Raw genomic sequence first — 21560 nt, 5'->3', positions numbered from 1 at the left:
AGCAAAGCTGGCTGGGGAATTCTGGGAGTTGAAGTCCGCCAGGCTTAAAGTTGACAAGGTTGGAGACCCCTGTATTATTCCATTCTCTTCTTCTTCTTCTCTTCGATCGCGCCAGGAGGGCGAGCTGAGCGCGCTGCGGCCCCCGATCGCCTTCCCGCCCGGGTGGTGGTGGTGGGTGGTGGGGGAAATGCCACGCAGGGGCGTCCGGGGAAAGAGACCCGCGGAGACCCCACCCGCCCCCTTCCCTCCTCCCAGCCCCTTCCGCCAGGCAAGGCCCCCTTTCCCCGCCTGCATCCGGGGCGGAGAGCGGCGCCTGCGCCCCAGCCGCACACGTGGGGTTTGGCGGGGTGGCGGGGAAGACGGCCAGCCCAATTGCCCGACCCGGGTGCAAGAAGAAGCGGTTGGGACCATGGGCAAGACCAAGGCCCGGCGCTTTCGCCCGCCGGCCTTCGCTCCAGCCGGGAGCCTGAGCGAGCAAGCGGCCGGAGCCGAAGCGGGAGAAGACGAGGGAAGCTCCCCGGCCGCCGAGCTGCTGGAGAAGGCAAGGCAGAGAGGTTGAGGCGCCTCCCGCCCGGCCCGGGTCGCCCACCGATGGGGAGGAGATGGGGAGGAGATGGGGGAGCCGCGCTTGGCTCCAGAAATCGTGGGGGCTCCGTCCCTGGAGGCTTTGAAGAAGAGACTAGAGACAGTCCCTTCTCCTAGGTGGTAGATAGGTTCTCCTGCTGGACAAGGGGGCTGGACTAGACGATCTCCAGAGGTCCTTTCCAGCTCTGTTCTGATTGATTGACAGCGAGAACAATTAATCAGTGGAACAGCTTGCCTCCAGAAATTGTGGGTGCTCCGTCCCTGGAGGCTTTGAAGAAGAGACTAGAGACAGTCCCTTCTAGGTGGTAGATAGGTTCTCCTGCTGGAGCAGGGGGCTGGACTAGAAGACCTCCAAAGGCCCTTTCCAGCTCTGTTCTGATTGATTGACAGCGAGAACAATTAATCAGTGGAACAGCTTGCCTCCAGAAATTGTGGGTGCTCCGTCCCTGGAGGCTTTTAAGAAGAGACTAGAGACAGTCCCTTCTCCTAGAGGGTAGATAGGTGGAGCAGGGGGCTGGACTAGAAGACCTCTAAGGCCCCTTCCAGGTGCTATTTTATTCCTATTCCCTATTCTGTTCTAGCCTGGGGAAGGGTCAGGCATCAGGGAAAGAGAGGAGGGGTGTGCTACATTAACAGAGGGATACCATCAAGATCAGGTGAGATACTAATAACACTATAAAGCCTTAGTAAGGCCACACCTAGAGTACTGCATCCCCTTTTGGTTGCCACGATGTAAAAAAAAAAAAAAAAGATGTTGAGAAAGAATGCAGAGAAGAGCAACCAGAATGATGAGGGGACTGGAGGCTAAAACATAGGAAGAACAGTTTGCAGGAACTGGGTATGTCTAGTCTGATGAAGAGAAGGACCAAAGGATGACATGGATAGCAATGCTCCAATATCCCAGGGGCTGCCCCAAAGAAGAGGGAGTCAAGCTATTCTCCAAAGCACCTGAGGGCAGGACAAGAAGCAATGGGTGGGAACTAACCAAGGAGAGAAACAACTTAGAACTAAGGAGGAATTTCCTGACAGAACAATTAATCAGCAGAACAAATTGACTCCAGAAATGCTCCATCGCTGGAGGCTTTTAAGAAGAAACTGGACAACCACTTGTCTGAAATGGTATAGTGTCTCCTGCTTGAGCAGGGGGGCTGGACTAGAAGACCTCCAAGGTTCCCTCCAGGTCTTTTATTTTGTTACTTGGGCTGTGTGGGGGCAAGCTGGGGGTACTGGCAAACCAGGAGGGAAAATAGGGTATTGCAAATGGCAAGCAGGGTTGCAGGCTCCTTGGGAAAATAATTGCCAGTGCGCTTCTGGACATCCTCAAAGGAGATTGCTGAATTCTGAGTGGACCAAGAATTAGGTAATGAGTTGTAGGGTAGAGGGGCCACCGAAGAGCAGGGTGCATTTGTGGGATGGGCAAGGGGTATTTCTACAAGTGAGATTTTTAAGAGAAGGAACGTAGGGATTTTAAGGGTGTGGGAAAAATTCAGGAATGTCGTGCAGCAATGGGTGAGAATTGGAAGCCACCCAGCTAAAATAGCGTGTGTTTGCATCTGAGGTGGAGGACATGCACTCTGCACCTGCCCAGGAGGGTGCGCATAGATTTTAATCCTGCTGGGAGGACTTTCAGAAATCTTCAAAGTGAACTTAGTCATGAGGAGGGGTCGTTGGCGTTCTCTAAGTTTGGTGGTTTTATTGCAGGCATTTCATTACCCAACTAGGTAACATCATCAGTGCTAGAAGGAAGTGTCCTTTTAGGTTAATCCAACTAGCGCTGATGAGGTTACCTAGTTGGGTTGTGAAATGTCTGCAAGAAAACGCGCTAGTCAAAGCTATTTTAGACGAGGATCAAGGACCTCTCTCCTTTCAACTCTGAGTGACAAATATGCCTTCTGTTGAAAAACTTAAATCATTCTGTTTATTCTCTGTACCTGCCTCCCCTTCTCTCTGTTTTTCTAGCTCCAGCACCCCAATGCCGACGTGCGTGAATTCGCTTGCGCCAACATTTCCAAGATGTTGCAACAGCAACAAACGATCCCAGCTTTTGTGCAGCAAGACGTGGTTCGGCGGCTGGGTCCGTTGCTGCTGGATCCAAGCGTAGTGGTTCGGGAGACGGCGGCAGGAGCTCTCCGGTGAGTGGTGGATGGTAGACAGAAGGTCAGAGGAAAAAGGATGCTTCAGGGCAAAATTTAGAAAGGCTCTTTGGCGTCCTTCATGCTGCATGAGTCCTGTATGGCGTCCTCTTTGGGACCTGCATACTGAACAAGTCAAAAAGAGGGCTGTGAAAATACTTACAGACCCCTCACATCCCGGACATAAATAGTTTCAACTCCTTCCCTCAAAACGATGCTATAAAGCACTGCACACCAGAACAACTAGACACAAGGACAGTTTTTCCCCCCAAACGCCATCACTCTGCTAAACAAATAATTCCCTCAACACTGTCCAACTATTTACTAAGTCTGCACTACTATTACTATTAACCTTCTCATCACTCCTTATCACCCATCCCCTCCCACTTGTGACTGTATGACTGTAACTTTGTCACTTGTATCCTTACGATTTATATTGACTGTTTCCTAGTATGATTTGATTGCTTATAATTTGATTGCCTTGTGACTATTATTAAGTGTTGTACCTGATGATTCTTGACTCTTGACTAATGTATCTTTTCTTTTATGTACTACCGAGAGCATTTGCACCAAGACAAATTCCTTGTGTGTCCAGTCGCACTTGGCCAATAAAGAATTCTATTCTATTCTATTCTATTCTATTCTATTCTATTCTATTCTATTCTACTATCATTCCCACATCCCATTATAATTTCTGCCCTTTCTCTTCGTATAGTTCTCTTGGTTTGAAACTTCCTGACCTACACAAATCAACAAGATCGAACCTATGTTTCTCATCCTGGTTTCTAGGGATTTCTTCCCAATAAGATCCCCCCCTCCCCCCAATTCAGCAGTAAAAAAAAATCTCAAAACTTTCGGACATGTTTTGATTGTTTGGATGGTATCATTTTCATCATTGCTTGTGTTGTGATTTATCCCTTATCTTGCAAAGCCTTTATGAATGCCTGGTTAAAAACAACCTAGCAAACTCATGTGGAATAAATTTGGCTTCGTTGCAGGAACCTCAGTGCCTGTGGAGGATTTGAAGTTTGCAACGATATGGTCGCTAAAGACATCATGACTCCTCTTGTTGCTTTATTGAAGGAGGTATGTTGCGTGTGCTTTGAAAATAAGGCCGCAGAAGCACTTTGGAATATACAGGAGGCTGAACACAACCTCTCTTAAAGGAGCCTATTTTTTTTTCTGCTACAAAAACAAAAAGACTTATTAAAGCAGCTGCCTCTTTTTCGGGGGAAAAAAGAAAGAAATGGCTACTTTAAAGAGATGCTGTGCTCACGTACCTACTCGTTACAGAACGTGTATGAACTAAAATGAACAAAAAGTGTTGAGGAATATTTGAGAACAATGAAATGTTTCCCTAAAGCCAACCAGTTCAGAGCAAATACAAGATTAGAATGGGCATCCACAGATCTGTGCATGCAGCGAAAGATGTTCTGTAATCCATGAGTGCAGCTTATCTTTAAAGCGGCCCTCTCTTATTTCAGACTTCAGTGGAAACCTGAAAAAGAGGAAGCTGCTTTAATGAGCTCGGATACTGTGCTACTAGCCTCAACTTACTGTACAGGCTTTCTAGTGCAGACTATTCAGTAGCTAGGTTTGTCCAGGCTTTGCTTTTCAAGACCTCCTAACGTTGATTAGATTATGTTGCCTGCCTGCCAAGTGATAATAAATCATAGCGACAGTTGGCTGAATTCACCAGTTACGCTAAACTGTCAACCACAGCTGACAAGCCAGAATAGTTAGGTTCATTCAATAGACTCTGAGGAAGAAAGAAACAACCTCCCTTGAGTTTAAAGTGATGGATGAAATAACCAATAGCAGTGATGGCTAAACTTTTGGGCACCGAGTGCCCAAAGTATGTGCATGTGCATTGCCAAAATGAAATGTGCATGCATCTCCTGCACATGGAGATGCCCCCAGTGCATGCACACATCCCCACACATGCAACCCCCATGCATGCACGGCAGAGACCCAAAGACCACTGACCAATGGGAGGTGCATGCGCAAGCACAACAGAGCTGAGCTGGGGCGACGGTTCGCATGCCCGGAGAGAGGGCTCTGTGTGCCACCTCTGGCATGCGTGCCATAGGTTTACCATCATGGGCCTGTAGTAACTGGTATCCAGAAAGTCCTTGGAAGAATGAATGAACTAGGAAGAGATCTGTGGAAGCAAGGAGAGCACTTAGACTAGTACTTAGATTTTATATTTATTTAGTTATTTATTTTTGCCAATTTCTTACAAGATAATAGGTATAAGTAAAAACATTGTTATGAAACATATAAGAAAAATAAAAATAAATAAAAGAAACAATAGGACAGGGATGCCACTTCATAGTGATTTACAGCCCTCTCTAAGCGGTTTACAGAGTCAGCCTCTTGCCCCATAACAATCTGGGTCCTCATTTTAACAACCTCGGAAGGATGGAAGGCTGAGTCAACCTGGAGCCAATCAGGATTGAACTGCTGGCTGTGGGCAGAACCTGCAATACTGCATTCTAACCATTGTACCAAGAAGGAAGGAAGGAAGGAAGGAAGGAAGGAAGGAAGGAAGGAAGGAAGGAAGGAAGGAAAGGAAAGGAAAGGAAAGGAAAGGAAAGGAAAGGAAAGGAAAGGAAAGGAAAGGAAAGGAAGGAAGGAAGGAAGGAAGGAATAGCAATAGCCTTTAGACTTGTCTACCACTTCACCCTGCTTCACAGCCCTCTCTTAAGTGGTTTACAGAGTCAGCCTCTTGGCCCCAACAATCTGGGTCCTCAGTTTAACAACCTTGGAAGGATGGAAGGCTGAGTCAACCTGGAGCCAGTCAGGATTGAACTGCTGGCTATGGGCAGAACCTGCAATACTGCATTCTAACCATTGTACCAAGAAGGAAAGGAAGGAAGGAAGGAAGGAAGGAAGGAAGGAAGGAAGGAAAGAAGGAAGGAAGGAAGGAAGGAAGGAATAGCAATAGCCCTTAGACTTGTCTACCACTTCACCCTGCTTCACAGCCCTCTCTTAAGTGGTTTACAGAGTCAGCCTCTTGCCCCCAGCAATCTGGGTCCTCAGTTTAACAACCTAGGAAGGACGGAAGGCTGAGTCAACCTTGACCCAGTCAGGATCGAACTCCTGTCTGTGGGCAGAGCTAGCCTGCAGTACTGCATTCTAACCACTGCGCCACCACGGCTATTCTATCAAAAATACCTTGCATTCTTCCCATCAGGGCCATTTCAGAATGCCCTTATTCTCATTTTGGTTCTCTTTTTTTTGGCCTACTTTGATTCAAACAGTGCCGGGCGGGACTTGTAAGAAACAACAGTCCCTTGAAGGAAGACAAGCAGACAGAGAAAAACCATACTGAAGACATCGCTAACGAAGCTGTCCACTTGCTCTGGAATGTCTGGTCAGTAGAGCTGTGAAATTTCTTGTGAAATACCGCCAGCCGGGAGGGGGAGGGTATTTGGGAAAGACAGGCATGATATTTTCCGATTAAAATCGGAATTCGATTTTCGGTGCGGGCGGCGCGAGGGGCGGGTGGGCGCGGGCGGCGGGCGGGCGTAGGCGCGGCGAGCGGCGGTCGGGCGAGGGGCGGGCGAGTGGCGGGCGGGACGAGGGGCGGGCGAGTGGCGGTCGGGAGGGCGGGCGGCGCGGGCACGCGCGTCGGGCGAAAGGGCGGGCGGGCGTGCGAGCGGCGGGCGGTGCGAGGGGCGGGCGAGCGGCGGGCGCGCGGTCGGGCAAGCGGCGGTCGGGCGGGCGAGCGGCGGGCGGGCGCGCGGCGGTCGGGCGATTTCTGGCCCGCGGTGGGGGTCTCTTGGCTGGCCCGATTTTTTTGGGGGAATATCATGCCTGGAAAGAGCGGAATCCATTGACCGTGTCTTTTCCAGTTGGTGGGATTGGCTGGGATGGGGGGAGCTCAGCCCTCTTTTGAAAAAAAAAAAAGTGGAAATGCATTCCAAATAAAACGAGTCCATTAACATTGCGCGTTAAAACATTACATTTAAAACATTGCGCGTGAAAAGGGACGCGGTGGCTCAATGGCTAAGACGCCGAGCTTGTCAATCGGAAAGGTAGGCAGTTCAGCGGTTCGAATCCCTAGCGCCCGCATAACAGAGTGAGCTCCTGTTACTTATCCCAGCTTCTGCCAACCTAGCAGTTCGAAAGCATGTAAAAAATGCAAGTAGAAAAATAGGGACCACCTTTGGTGGGAAGGGAACAGCATTCCATGCGCCTTCGGCGTTTACTCATGCCAGCCAGAGGGCCACGGAGATGTCTTTGGATGGCGCTGGCTCTTCAGGCTTTTTTTTTTCAGATGAATACCGCCCCCTAGAGCTGGAAACGATTAGCACGTATGTGCGAGCGGAACCTTTACCTTGAACATTGCACATGTCACTAAACGGGTGTGTTAGGGAAGGATGAGTGTATCCCAGTTGGGAGAAGCTAATTTTTTTGTGTCCTGTTGTTACTGTGTAAAATGTTGAGTTAGTTTCGATTGGAAACTTAATGCTGGGGCTGTGGATTTTTCAAACATTGTTTGGAAGAAGGAAGTGTGACCCTCCCCACATCCCCAGGGGAAAAAAGGTTCAAGACTGAAAAGTGATGTGGTTGCATTAAGAAGCGTGACCTCATTAAAGCAGCTGCATCTTCTTTCAGACTTGAATAGACGCCTGGGGAACAGCGGGGAAAACCCCTGCCATGCCTCCCTTCGTGAATATCAAAGAGGTCTGCTATCCTCATCTGGATTCCAAATCAGTTCTTTGGGGTCGTTTTGGAACGGTGCTCAATCAATTCTAAAACTGAAGATTGCCATCTTTGCTTTTAAAGCAATGGACTGTTAGGAGATGGGCCGACTAAATCTTCCTTCATGTCTCTTGTCAGTGAATGCAACCCTACAGCCGTATCAATATTCAACAAGGAAGGATGCTTAGATGTTGTTCTACAATATCTGAAGAGATTTCATACAAATGTTGACCTGGCTATCACCGTGGGTAAGGAAGGGTGGATATTTTCCTTTTGCTTGGAGGGGCTTGTTATAGTTTTTTCCTGCTGGCACGAGGCTGTTTGTATAATTTACCAAGAGAAGGGGCTATTGGTACTTTGAAGCTGTTTGTTGAGTCATGTTCAACTCTTTTGGTGACTTTATAGGCAAGATGCTCTCCGCGCTACCTTGTCCAACACAGCTCCTTTCCATTGCTGGATGTTCAACTTTGTTACCAGACGTCAGGATTCCGGCAGTAACCCCAGTTAAATCATGAGTCTTGAGCCAAACTTCCAAAACTTCAAAAGGATTTATTGGGAGTTAACATGTCCGGCACTGCCTGGGTGCAGCCAACTCTGAGACACACAGTTCATTGTCACCCTTGACCCTGGTTTCCCCCCCTATCCCCTGGGTGTACCATAATTCATATTTTCCAATGAGACACATCCATAGCCAAGAGTCATCAATCATGCTCTCAGATATTTGCTTGGCAGAAACTTCAGTCACCTAGTTATTATCTTTGAAAAACTATTTATGGAATACACTTTTGGTTTCCAAGCTGCCGCACTGCTCTTTCAAACCCCTTTCTCCCTCCCTTTCTGTTGGCAACTCTGAAAAGACCATAGAAACATTTTATGAGTTGACACCAGATTTCATATTATCAAGCCAGCCTGTTCTTTGCTTGCCCTTTCTTCTTCTTCCTCTAACCATTCCCAGCATCTTTTCCTTCTCCGATAAATTTGCAAGCATGATTGAGTGAATCCGACATAGTCTTATGATTTTTAGCTTCTAGTTCGAAGCAGGAGTGGGAAAAAAACCTGTTGCCTTCTGATGATTTAATTGTTTTTCATTGACTCGAATCCTGCTTTTCATCTTTTTCTCTAGGAAAAAAAATAAAGTGGCACATGGTAGAATGATATTAATTTAAAGGAAATTATATTGAGAATTATATAAAAAAAGTTTTATATAATACAGGTAGTCTTGGACTTACAATAGTTCATTTAGTGACCAAAATTACAACAGCACCAAAAAAGTTAACTAATGACTATTTTTCACTCTTAGGATGGACGTGGGCATTAGTGAAAGTAAACTAAAAACAGTTTAAAGCTGTTGGTCATACTTTTCTGAAACAAAAAAGGATATCCCAAAGATGCTTTTTTCTGGAGGCAACTGGACTTTCTTGTTTTTTTTCTCTTTGAAGATGTTTCGCTTCTCATCCAAGAAGCTTCTTCAGCCCTGACAGGATGGTGGAGAGTGGAAGGATTGATATTCCTTGCAGACAGCTGGTCATTTGCATCCTTTTAGAGGGTCGTTGAGGCAACTTGGAGGTTTGTCTGTGTCCTCAGGGTCACCTGAGTAGTGCAAATGATTCTTGTAGTCTGCAGTTGTTTTTCCTGTAAATCTATTCTTACTCCCACACGACTCAGAAGGTGTTCAATCCCAAATTGTATCCTGTCAGAGCGGAAGAAGCTTCTTGGGTGAGAAGCGAAAGGTCTTCAAAGGAAAAACCAAAGAAAGTCCAGTTGTCTCCAGAAAAAAGCACCTTTGGAACAACCATGACCTGGAGGACTGAGAATCTCTACAGAGATATAGACAGAAGTTGATTTATGACTTTCCAACTCGGATTTGTGGCCTAGATTTAAACGTGTTCTCTGCCCGTACAGCATCCTGTTTACAAACCGTGACAGAAGATAACCCAGATCTGCTATCGTCTTTCGATGCACCTGTGCACCAGGTGCTAGAAATGGTCATGTTATCCTCGGAGAAAGATATGGACCATATCCTTTTACGGACATTGGTGGCAGGTAAATACTCAATATGACAGGCTCAGGAATTCTGGGAGTTAAAGTCCAGAGGTTGTGAAGTTGTCATAGTTGCCTGCCCCTGCGCTTTGGCGACGATGCGCCACAATGTAGGGAAAAAAGACACAACTCCATGGTTGGTTTGTGGGAATTCCTTGCATGGCTTTGAAGAAAGATCCTGTCCAAGCTGCCAATCAGAAGTTGGGTGCAGATATCTCAGGAAGTTATGATGTGAGGACTTCCTTTCTGGTTTAATGAGATGTTGGCATGAGATAGCTCACCATTTATGAACCAACCCATTACAGCTTAACGGGTGCACTTTTATTTCTTATTGGTTTCTTTGATGTTTGAGTCCATCTAAAAGTAGAGAACGGCCTGTTCGGAACAGGTTTTATTTTTTGCCTTTCTTTTCCGACCATGATGGCTTGTTTAGCAAATCCTGGCTTGGTGCAACATGTGAACCTGGTCAATATTCAGCCTGTCAGTTGTTGAGTATGCCAATTACTTAGTTTAGTTCTGGTAAGTTGGCTAGTAGACTGTCAACTTGTGTAGTCAGGGAAATGGAAGGCACTTTTCTTGAAATCAAAGGCCGCGTCCCTGCATTAAACTGCCAGTTGTGTTACAATTTTCCAGAAAGTAAGACAGTGAAGGATCCTCTTGCGGTTGCAGTTTGGAGTGGTCCCTTTCTCTCGTGTGCAAGAGAGGCTGTACTGATCAGATTTAGCTAAGCTGATCTCTACCGTATTCTTTTCGTGGCTTCAGGCGTAGCGTGGAACATCAAGAGCACCGTGCCTTCGGGAAGCCAGGCGGGAACCATCAACGCCATCCTGAAGATTTTGTCAGACTGTCTGGCGTTGGATGCCGGAGAGGTGGTCGTTCGGATGAAGGAAGCCGAAACGGAAAGGTTGAAGACTTCTGTTGAAGGAAACAGAGTGAACGGAGGAAGCGTCGAGGATAGCATGGAAGAAGAATCTGGACGGATCGCCCAAGGAGAGAAGGACCTGTTGGATCTACTGCCAGTAAGAGGCTGATCCGTTCTTTCAAAATGGAGCAACGGGGGTTGATTTATGAGGATAAGACAAAATGTCAGTGTTCCAAGTAATGCACCCATAGCGAATGAAACTCCAAAGCAGGTAGATTCCTCAAAGAATAGTTTTATTGGTTGTCATATATCATATTGGCACAAGCTGGTGAATGTTCCCGCGGTTTTCACCTAATTAAAGGTAACAGTTTTCTCCTTTCCCCAAATAATCCGTCACATGGTCCAGTTAGGTACTGTCCAGTTGCCTGGTAACTTCGCTCCTCCTCTCTCCGACCACCTGTGGGAATGTCCTTGGTTCCCAGGAGAAAGTATTTTGTTTCAGCTACAAAACTCCAGCTATCTGGAGGCAAATTATTCCACTGATTAATTGTTCTAACTGTCAGAAAATTTCTCTTTAGCTCTAGGTTACTTCTCTCCTTGATTAATTTCCACCCATTGCTTCTTATCCTGCCCTCAGGTGCTTTGGAGAATAACTTGACTCCTTCTTCTTTGGGGATGCCCCTTAGATATTGGAACACTGCTATCATGTCTCCCCTAGTCCTTCTTTTCACTAGACTAGACGTAGCCTGTTCCAGCAACCATTTTTTTTTATGTTTTAGCCTCCAATCCCCAATCCTCTTTGTTGCTCTTCTCTTCATTCTTTGCTTCCCAGCGCAGCCAACAGGAGTTGAAGCAGGCGAGTGGGTTACTTCTGGCTCAACAAACCGCCCTGGAAATCATTGTCAACATGTGCTGCAACGAAGGTATATCTGTGGCTCGGGTGAAGTAAGCTGGGCACTTAGGTGAAGCGGGCAGTAGAAGTTGGATCAGTCAATAAATAAAACAAATGTGGTTTTCCTCAACTTGGTCAGCTGTTTTAATACATGGTACTTAAGGAGGTTATTTATATCACAGTTTTTGTTCCACACCCCAAATCCACGGACTGTGGCAGTGGAGTAAGACATAAAGTCTTACTCCACTGTATCCTTACGATTTATATTGACTGTTTCCTAGTGTCATTTGATTGCTTATTGTACCCTACGACTATCATTAAGTGTCGTACCTTATGATTCCTGACTCTTGACGAATGTATCTTTTCTTGTATGTACACTGAGAGCATTTGCACCAAGACAAATTCCTTGTGTGTCCAATCACATTTGGCCAATAAAAGAATTCAATTCTGTTCTGTTCCATTCCATTCCATTATATTCTATTCCATTCTACTCTCTATTCTACTCTACTCTACTCTACTCTACTCTACTCTACTCTACTCTACTCTACTCTACTCTGAATGGAAATGCCACGGATGGCCACCAGAAACTTTTGATCTTGGTTAAAGGCCCAGTGGAATCGTTAAAGCCCTACTAAGTGTATACACACTTGTAAAGCTGGGTCAGTTGAATTGTGGTGAAGCTCTTGGGTCTTTGCATGTTGTGTGAACTAATTTCTATACACACCTGTAAAGCTGGATCAGTTGGAGTGGTACAGTGGCCTAGAGGTAGTGGAGCTCTCGCCTCACAATCAGGAACCTGTGAGTTTGATCCTAGGTAGAGGCAGATATTTGTCTCTCTGGTCATACTGAGAATATATCTGCTGAACAAAACTCCACATTGGCAATAGGAAGGGCATCCGGACATTAAAACACTGCTAGTTCCATTTAGTTGGCCAGACTCCATCCCGCAAGGGATTATGGGGTCATTAAATGAAGAAGATGATGATGTAAAGCTAGGTCAGTTGAATTGTGGTGAATCTCTTGGGTCTTTGCATGTTGTGTGAACCCAGTCTGTTGGGTAGCAGATCATGCATTGTGTGAATGCTGCCCAAATGGTTTTGGCTTACACCTTCATGCTTATCGCAACCATCCACATCAAAAGAAGGTTTTTTCATAATGGTTGCATCTATAACCTTTGTAGCACGGCAACCAAAGAACTGGTATTTGGTTGAGAGGTTGGCATCTGAGGAATTCAAGATGGCGGCATACAAAAAAAAGGTTGTTGCACTTCCTTTGGGGTGTTGACGCCTGGGCTTTTATTTCCAGATGCCTCAGACGAAGAATGGGAAGAGTTATCGAGCAGCGACGAAAGCGATGCCTTCCTGGATAACAGCTACGAAGAAGAAGGAAAGCTCCTTTCTCCGCTGTGCCTTTCAGCTGAAATTCACACCGCCCTGGTCAACCAGTTAATCCCAAAGAAGGTCACCAGCTCTTCCTTGACTTCAGACGACAAACCTCTGGGTTTTCCAAAAGCGGTTTTCTATTTCCCAAACCTGCGATTGGAATTTACTCCATTAGGGTTCCTTGAATAGCTCACCGTTGGCTGAGTTCACACCACACGCTAAGCCTTAAAATGTGGATTGCAAGCGAAGGGTGGAGGTCACGCACTACAGTAGACTTCCTTTCTCTTCTCCGTCTTGGTGCCCTTCAGATACGTTGGCTCAGGTGGCAGAACACTAAGGTTTAGGACAGGGGTGTCCAACCTTGGCAACTTTAAGACTTGTGGACTTCAACTCCCAGAATTCCTCAGCCAGCAAAGCTGGCTGAGGAATTCTGGGAGTTGAAGTCCACAAGTCTTAAAGTTGCCAAGGTTGGACACCCCTGGTTTAGGATGATGGGTGAATCAGGTCATAGTCTCCCAATGTCTCACCAAAAAAAAACAAAAACTGAGATTTGGGGTGGCAATGAAGCATGAAGGAACGGGGGGCCAAAGGACTTTGAAGACACCTTTGCAGTTTCACAAGAAAGGATCATAACCTTTAAAATAAGTTAAAGGAATGTGATGGTCTCAGAAACTAGAGGTTACTTCCCCATGTTGTGGAGATGTTGTGCTCTTCTAAGAATTGGGGCCTGTAGTCCTTCTTTGAACCTTGACAATGACCCACAGCTGTTCTTTGCTTTGTGCAGATCCTGGAAAAAACTGTTTTCCCTTGTGGAGTTACTCTTGATATCTGTATGAAACATCCATCTTGGAAGCCTCTGATTAAAAAGTAAGTGACTTGTTCTGATTTGATTCCTCGTTACCTCCTCCTTAGGAGAATAGCAATAACAATAGCATTTAAATTTATATACTGCTTTACAGTGCTTTTACAGCCCTCTTTAAGCGGTTTACAGAGTCAGCCTCTTGCCCCAACAATCTGGGTACTCATTTTATCGACCACGGAAGGATGGAAGGCTGAGTCAACCTGGAGCCAGTGAGAATTAAACTCCAGAAAGTGGGCAGAATCAGCCTGAAATATTGCATTTTAAGGATTGTGCCAGCAAGGAAGGGAGGAGGAAGGGAAAGCGGGAGGGAGGGCAATAGCACTTAGACTTATATACCACTTCACAGTGCTTTACAGCCCTCTCTAAGTGGTTTACAGAGTCAGCCTCTTGCAGTGGTTAGAGTGCAGAACTGCAGGCTACTTCTGCTGACTGCTGGCTGCCTGAAATTTGGCCGTTCAAATCTCCTACCCACCTCGGAAGCATGGAAGGCTGAATCAACCTTGAGCCTGGTGGGATTTGAACTGCCAAATTGCAGGCAGCTGGCAGTCAGCAGAAGTAACCTGAAGTCCTGCTGTCTAACCACTGCGCCACTGAGGCTCAAATACTCTGTTAATCTGTCTAGGCCAATATTTCTCAACCTTGGCAGCTTTAGGAGGGATGGACGTCAACTCCCGGAATTTTGGTTTGGCTAGTCTAAAGAAAAGAAGACGTAGGGGTGACATGAGACCAATATTCCAGTATTTCAGAGACTGCCACAAAGAAGAGGGGTTCAAATTATTTTCCCAAGCACCAGAGGGCAGGACAATGGTTGGAAAGTAATCAAAGAGAGAAGCAACCTGGAATTAAGGAGAAACTTCCAAACCTTGAGGACAATTAACCAGTGGAACAGCTTGCCACCAGAAATCATGGGTGCTCCATCCCTGGAGGATTTTAAGAAGAGGCTAGAGACAGTTACTTATCTAAAATGGTATAGGAGGCTGGACTAGAAGACCTCCAAGGTCCCTTCCAGCTCATTCTATTCTAAGAATTCCAGCATGGCTGGGTGGGGTATTCACCCTTCTTAAAGTTGCCAAGGTTGAGAATCACCGATCTCAGCTAACATTGGGACTAGAAAAATGATGCAGAACTTATAGCAGTGATGGCGAACCTTTATGTCACAGTGTGCCAAAAAATGCGTGTGAGTGCGATAGCGTGCGCATGTGCTGGCACCCGCAATGCAATGTGCCCCCCGTGCATGCGCACGCAACACCCCCGCCCTGCCCCCTTACCTGCACTGCGCATGCGTGCGCTGCTCCCAGCTGATTTTCGGCCCCTTTGAGGCCGTTTTTGCCCTCCCGGAGGCTCGAGGAAAGCTTTTGCAGCCTCGGGAGGCCGAGACATGGGACTTCCGGAAATACCAGAAGTGTCGAAACGGGCCTGTTTTTCGGCCTCCTGAGGTTGCAGAGGCTTCCCTCGAGTCTTTGGGAGGGCGATAATGGCCTCAAAACGGGCCAAAAATCAGCTGGGAGCAGCGCACATGCGCAGTGCAGGTAAGTTTGGCTGTGGCTCGCGTGCCATCGGTTCGCCATCATGGACCTAAACGATTCCCCGATCCCTCGCCCTCAAATCTCGGCCTTCAGAATCTTCAGAACCCTAAAAAAAAAAGGCCAGCTGATGGACCAAGGCAGCTCCACTTTCTTGGGTGTTTTCTTAACCAATAAGCAAAATGGGAGGGAGACTTCATCCCCAGTCTGGACTTCATTCTGTTTTCTTCCAGGTTGAACATGATCCAGTGCAGAGCGCTAACCTGCCTTCACAGCATCTTACTGGTGTCGGATGTGGATAGCCTGGGGGGCCCGTCGGTGCTTCAATCCCTCTCACAGCACCTGTCTCAATTAATTTTTTCTCAGCCAGGTTTGCTTCAGGCTTTGATTATTATTATTTTTTTTTAGGCTCCTTCCAGCTTGGTAGGAGTCGTTCTTCCCCGCTGCCTCTGTTGCTCATCCTTCCCAATCCTTCTGCTAATTGCACCGGCTACTCGATCTCTCTACCTTTTAATGAGTGGGCTTCCTGCTGTTTTGTCTTTGTAGGCCCCTGGAGAGCAGGCTTATTTATTTAAGGAAGGCATGAGGGAATATATGTTGCAGTTGGCCTCCTGGCCTGCCATGTCATTGCCTGAGGCCTTTGAATCAGTTTTGAATCTTGCCAGGACAACTCTCCGTGGGTTTTTTGGGGCGGGGGGCAGCGTTTTTCAGAAATGGCGGCCTCTTGCTACCTTCTTGGGGATGTCGGGAGGGACTAGCCCAAGTCACCGAGCTGGTATTCATGCCAAAGAGAAGACTAGAATTCATGGGGGATGGGGTGGCTCACTGGCTAAGACGCTGAGCTTGTCGATCAGAAAGGTCGGCAGTTCGGCGGTTTGAATCCCTAGCGCCGCGTAATGGAGTTGAGCTCCCGTTCCTTGTCCCAGCTTCTGCCAACCCAACAGTTAGAAAGCACATAAAAAATGCAAGTAGAAAAATAGGGACCACTTTGGTGGGAAGGTAACGGCGTTCCGTGCGCCTTTGAAGGCGTTTAATCATGCCAGCCACATGACCACGGAGACGTCTTTGGACAGCACTGGCTCTTCGGCTTTGTAATGGAGAGGAGCACTGCCCCCTTGAGCTGGAAATGACTAGCACAGATGCGCGAGGGGAACCTTTACCTTAACCTTAACAATTCATGGTCCTCCAGTTTTTAATCTGGAGCCTTGAACCAGTGTCTCTGAACTTGAAGATGGCTGGACTTCAACTTCCAGAATTCCTTAGTCAGCCTGGAGGTTAAGGAATTCTGGAAGTTGAACTCTATATATCTTAAAAGTTGCTGAGGTTGAAAAACACTAAACAAATTTCTCACTTAGCAATATCAACCTGGGGCTCCATTGTGGTCATAAGTTGAGGATTGCCTGTATCACTGGTGTTTTGAGCTCAAAGAAAATGTGCTCTTTTATTTTTGGACAGAATTTTCCAAAGAAGCGGAGTTTCTAGAAGCCGTCACCAGTGCGTTGCGAGCTCTTTTGCAAATGTTGGCATCCAATAATATACCTCAGGTGAGTTTTCTGGACATGTTGGCCTCTAATATCAGAGTTTCCACATGTATGGTGGAAAACCACATGCTGGCGGGAGAAAATGCTGCCAACCTGGCCAGATACTGGGCGAATGTCATTTGGTTTTAATCCTACTTATTTCACATACGTTTTTTACATGTGCTATATTTCTAATGGCCTGTTCTATTTGCTCAGGATTGAAGGTTTTAATCTCTCATTTGAAGGTGCTTCTGACAGGAATAGAGAAAGTTTTCACAATCTGATTATAGAACATGCACGTGATATGAAGTGGTTAAAATTGTGCACATCTGCAATTTCTTGAAGATCTTTTAAGTTAAATAGGAAGGGGGTCAGAGCCACTAGTTCTGAAGGGATTTAGGACAGGAGTATGGCTCAGAGGCTAAGACACTGAGTTTGTCGATGAAAACGGTCAGCGGTTCGAATCCTTAGTGCTGTGTAACGGAGTGAGCTCCCATTATTTGTCCCAGCTTCTGCCAACCTAACAGTTCAAAAGCATGTAAAAATGCAAGTAGGAAAATAGGGACCTCTTTGGTGGGAAGTTAACAGCGTTCCGTGCACCTTCTGGGGTTTAGTCCTGCCGGCCACACGACCACGGAGACGTCTTTGGACAGCGCTGGCTCTTCGGCTTTGTAATGGAGATGAGCACCGCCCCCTAGAGCCGGAAACGAGTAGCATGTATGTGCGAGAGGAACTTTTACCTTTACCTTTATGGCTTCATCATGCAGAGATAGGATCCGTTTGCAAGAAACAATAAACCAAAAGATGGTTCAAACTTAGCTTCTTTAATGATGCCTTGTTGAATAAATCATAGTTTCGTGTTGTCTGAATCCAGCACATTAAGCCATAATCTAAACTATAGACTCTTGTTTCATACTAACATGGAATTTTTAAACCATGGTTTGTTGTACAAACCCTAGCATTCTAATTTGACGGTCGTCTTAAGCCCCGAGGTGTGGTTTCACACATTATACTGGTGTGTAATTTACCCTAGACCTGTCTGTATAGTGCTGCACCTGAAGTAGGACTGGGAAATAATGCCTCTGAACACAGGCAGAATATTTTTGTGTAAATAAAAAGAAATGCATACAATAAATATAATTAAAATATATAGGTTGGTTCAAGGGAAGAACCAAATTTTATTTATTTATTTATTTTTATCAGTTGCTTACAAGATAATAGGTATAAGTAAAAGCATAGTTATGAATACATGGATACATATAAGAAAAATAAAAAATATAAAAGAAACAATAGGACAGGGACGGTAGGCACGTTGGTGCGCTTATGCACGCCCCCTACAGACCTTTTAGGAAAGGGGTGAGGTCAATAGTGGACAGTCTAAGGTTGAAGTTTTTGGGGTTAGAGGATATAACAACAGAGTCAGGTAGAGTATTCCAGACATTGACCACTCTGTTGCTGAAGTTGTATTTCCTGCAATCAAGTTTGGTCCGGTTTACCTTGAGTTTGTATCTATTGTTTGCTCTAGTGTTGTTATGGTTGAAGCTGAAGTATTCATTGACAGGTAGGACATTGCAACGTATGATTTTATATAGTGAATTATATCAAATTAGAGATAAGGAGAAAATTCCTGACCATGAGAACAATTAACCAGTGGAACAACTTGCCTGTAGAAGTTGTGAATGCTCCATCGTTGGAAGTTTTTCAAAAAGAGATTGGACTTTTGTCTGGAATGGCATAAGTGGTGGGGTGGGGGTTAGATTGAAACACTTCCAAGATCCCTTCCAACTCTGTTATTCTGTATTCTGTAAATATATTTTATTCCTGCTCATGCTTGTGGATGACTTCTTAAAAGCATATGACGTGGTTTGACCACCAGCCTGTGCCATGACCCTTTTGTTTTTCACTCGAAACGAAAATATTCCTCCAACCAAAACAGCTTCCCCAGTTACACTGGGATTGTAAATTCCCAAAGTGGCTCTCGGGGGAATTGCAATCCCTGCCCATCTGGAGGGCTCCAGGTTTGGAGTTGGCCAAACAGATGTTTGACTCTCTGTGATCCCCCCCCCCTCTTCTGTTAAAACAGTCGATGAACCCGGAGCAGCTGATGAGTCTGTGTGACACCGGAATTCAGAGCACAAACATTAGCGTCCGAATCAATGTGGTTAGCATTTTGGGAATTGCTGGGAGTGTGCTCGCCAAAGTGGAAGGCATCACCGAGACACTCAAGGTAAAGTCTTTTATCACGGTCTCCAAATCAGCTGTAACTGGCTTAGTTGTTCGTGAAAAAAAAATCTTGGCCGTCATTTTTCTCCTCCCCCACTAGATCAGGAAAGTCTAATATCTGGAGTTTTGTCAGATCTCTTTGCAGGTCCCGTTCTAACTTCTCAAGATGGTTGGAAACGGAGGGTGGTGGTGGTTCGTTTTACATAACAGATCTCTTCCAGCGAAGTGCTCCTCAGTTCTTGGTGGTTTTGCAGTCTTCACTGGTGGGAGAGATCCTGGGCTAGTGCCATGGCGTTTCTTTCTTTTCCCCATGCCTTGTTAGTCCTCAGCAAAACAAAAACTTTTGTCTGTGTTGTGATCTATGGCAATAGCACTTCGACTTATATACCGCTTTATAGTGCTTTACAGCCCTCTCTCAGCGGTTTACGGAGTCAGCATATTGCCCCCCAACAATTGGTGTCCTATGCTGTTATCTTCTCCGGAAAATATTATTTAAATAAAAAGGATCCAGTGGGAGTACTAAAAATTGATAAAACAAATCCAAGAGGAGCTGCTGCAGCACGCTCCGGCAACCAGCTTCCCCTGGCTCCAACCTCAAGGTAAAGTCAGTTGTCATCTTGCTCATAACGGGGATGTCAGTTGCTTGGAAGGTAATGGATGGAAACTAACCAAGGAGAGAAGCGACCTAGAACTAAGGAGACATTTCCTGACAGTGAGAACAATCAACCAGTGGAATGGCTTCCCTTCAGAAGTTGTGGGTGCTCCAACACTGCAGGAGATTGGGCAACCATTTGTCCGAAATCCTATAGGGCCAGGATGGCAAACCTATGACACGCGTGCCAGAGGCGGCATGCAGAGCCCTCTGGGCATGCAAACCGTCGCCCCAGCTCAGCTCTGCCACACATGCACACACGCCTCCCGCTGGTCAGCTGGTCTTCGGGTCTCTGCTACACATGCAGGGGGGCATGCACAGGCATGGAGTGCATGCATGGGGTGGGGTGCATGCACAGAGGTTGTGGGTGCATGCATGAGGGATGTGCGCGCATTGCATTTTGGCGATGCATGCACTCACACGCGCTTTGGGCATTTGGTGCCGAAAAGGTAAGCCACCACTGGTATAGCGTCTCCTACTTGGGGAGGGGGTTGGGCTAGAAGACCTCCAAGGTCCCTTCCAGCTCTGTTGTTCTGTTTTTTCCCTTTGGATTCGGCATTTCTTTTGTCGTTCCAGAACATCGGAAAATTCCTCCTCAATGTTGCAACGAAAGACGCTTCCCTTGTGGTGGTGGGAGAAGCTTTGGACGCCCTCTTCGACGTCTTTGCCGATGGCAAAGAAGCGGAAAGGGCAGCGGAGGAAATTAAATTGCTTTACGCTCTTAAGGAATTCCAGCCGGTTTTCAAGTCACGGGTAAGCATGCGGTTTCCTAGTGAATGGGGAGAAGATGGAGGGCTAAAATGCTTTAGGGTTAAACAGCTGACTTTTCTCGCCCAGTTGCATTCATTCATTGATTTCCTGAAAATCCCCAACATCGGCTTTATTTTAAAATACCCACGTTACTAGTTCTCGTGGTTTTAGCAGTGCATTTTGAAATGGGATGGCTAGACTTTTTGTCACTGACAACTTTGATGTGATTTTTTTTAGTAGAAAGTTGGATGTAGAAACAGGCAGATTATGGGAATTGTTTCTGTTTTATTTCCTGGGGTAACAAATTTAGCTTGCCTTCCTGCCTGCCTATGTATGTGCGTGTGTGTGTATCTATCTATCTAATCTAATCTACTGTATGGTTTGCCAATTGCACAGTGGCAGATAGGACAGCACTCCAGAGGGCTAACGTTATTGCCCAGAGGACTATGGGTTGCCCTCTCCCCTCTTTGGAAGAGCTTTATAGCTCCCGCTGCCTTAAGAAAGTCCAAAACATCCTCAAAGATCCATCTCATCCTGGGAACCCTTTTTTTTTTTTAACCATTATCATCTGGCAGACGGTACAGGATAATAAAAACAAGGACAAATAGGCTTCTATCCCAGGACAGTAGCTCTGTTGAATTTTACTATACAATGCAATATTAATGCATCATCAGGGTTTTCCATTCAGTGTATAGAATGTGAAGGATGTGTGTTTGTGTTTGTTTTCAGTCATAATGTACACTGAAGATGGTATTTAGTTGTACAAGGTGCAGTGACAATAAACAAAAAACTATCGCTATTCATGAGTGTTCAGCTCATTTAGAGCTTCCACATTTCATTTTTTTAACTGCAGATGCGAAAAGAAGGCAGAGGACAGTACAACACAGAACAACTATGCGTTCTAGACAACGTGAAGCTGAATTTAAGAAGATTTATTGCCTATCAAGAAATGTTGGACAGAAAGAAAAAAGTTTTGGAATAGAAATAGGATGGAAAAGTCTATTTTTGATACACCTTTATGGAATGTTTTAACCATGAATTCTATAGGACTTTGTAAAAACAGCTAGTAGGAGAAAAGGGTTGTGGTATTCTTTTCATATTATGTCTTATATTGAAGGGGGTGAAAGGGCAGAGAAAAATGCTAAAATGAATTCAACACCACAAAGGGTCATAATTTGTCCTTAAATGTGGCGGAATGTTTTGTTTTGCCATTCTTAGAAAAAGAATGAGCAAAACAATCTAAAATAAAAGATTAGAATGGAAGTACCAATTTTCTTAATGTGGACAAAATAATTTGATTTCCTGGATGATATATTTCAAGGTTTTCTTGTTTCTTTTTAAAGTAAAAGTACAATGTAAAAAACAGGATAAAAACGTTTTTCCTGGGTGATATCAGTTTGCTCAGTGCCCAAATATGGAGAGTTTTC

The 21560-nt window shown here is 45.8% G+C and overlaps 1 protein-coding gene and 1 long non-coding RNA gene across 2 annotated transcripts; one reads left to right on the top strand and one right to left on the bottom strand.

The window, feature by feature from the left end:
* Positions 1–301: 301 nt before the first annotated feature.
* HEATR3 (HEAT repeat containing 3) lies at positions 302–21399 on the top strand. The gene is made up of 15 exons (XM_087971479.1): positions 302–541; positions 2545–2717; positions 3716–3803; positions 5981–6093; positions 7566–7675; positions 9330–9470; positions 10230–10486; positions 11162–11252; positions 12527–12681; positions 13388–13470; positions 15222–15358; positions 16444–16532; positions 18592–18735; positions 19960–20136; positions 20987–21399. Exons 1-15 carry the CDS (start codon positions 410–412, stop codon positions 21113–21115), a joined length of 2019 nt encoding a protein of 672 aa, XP_087827605.1. The 5' UTR covers positions 302–409; the 3' UTR covers positions 21116–21399.
* LOC148129814 (uncharacterized) lies at positions 2479–4872 on the bottom strand. Its single transcript, XR_015750625.1, has 2 exons — positions 4704–4872; positions 2479–2843 (listed from the first exon to the last, which is right to left on the bottom strand). It is a non-coding gene; the product is annotated as an uncharacterized LOC148129814 (long non-coding RNA).
* Positions 21400–21560: the final 161 nt, after the last annotated feature.

This window comes from Notechis scutatus, chromosome 9 (genome assembly GCF_049901735.1).
Source record: "Notechis scutatus isolate UNSWTSFEM ecotype Mainland chromosome 9, rNotScu1.2, whole genome shotgun sequence".
In the NCBI taxonomy this organism is placed as follows: domain Eukaryota; kingdom Metazoa; phylum Chordata; class Lepidosauria; order Squamata; family Elapidae; genus Notechis; species Notechis scutatus.
Note: the sequence above shows the minus strand (reverse complement) of the source record. Positions and strands in the feature narration are given on the sequence as shown.

What these genes read in the sequence shown, in the direction of transcription:
- HEATR3 (XM_087971479.1), top strand. Translation starts at nt 410, where the DNA reads ATGGGCAAGACCAAGGCCCGGCGCTTTCGCCCGCCGGCCTTCGCTCCA. An exon ending in ATTAATTTTTTCTCAGCCAG is followed by an intron (nt 15,359 to 16,443) that starts GTTTGCTTCAGG and finishes ATTTTTGGACAG; the next exon opens with AATTTTCCAAAGAAGCGGAG. An exon ending in AGCCGGTTTTCAAGTCACGG is followed by an intron (nt 20,137 to 20,986) that starts GTAAGCATGCGG and finishes TTTTAACTGCAG; the next exon opens with ATGCGAAAAGAAGGCAGAGG.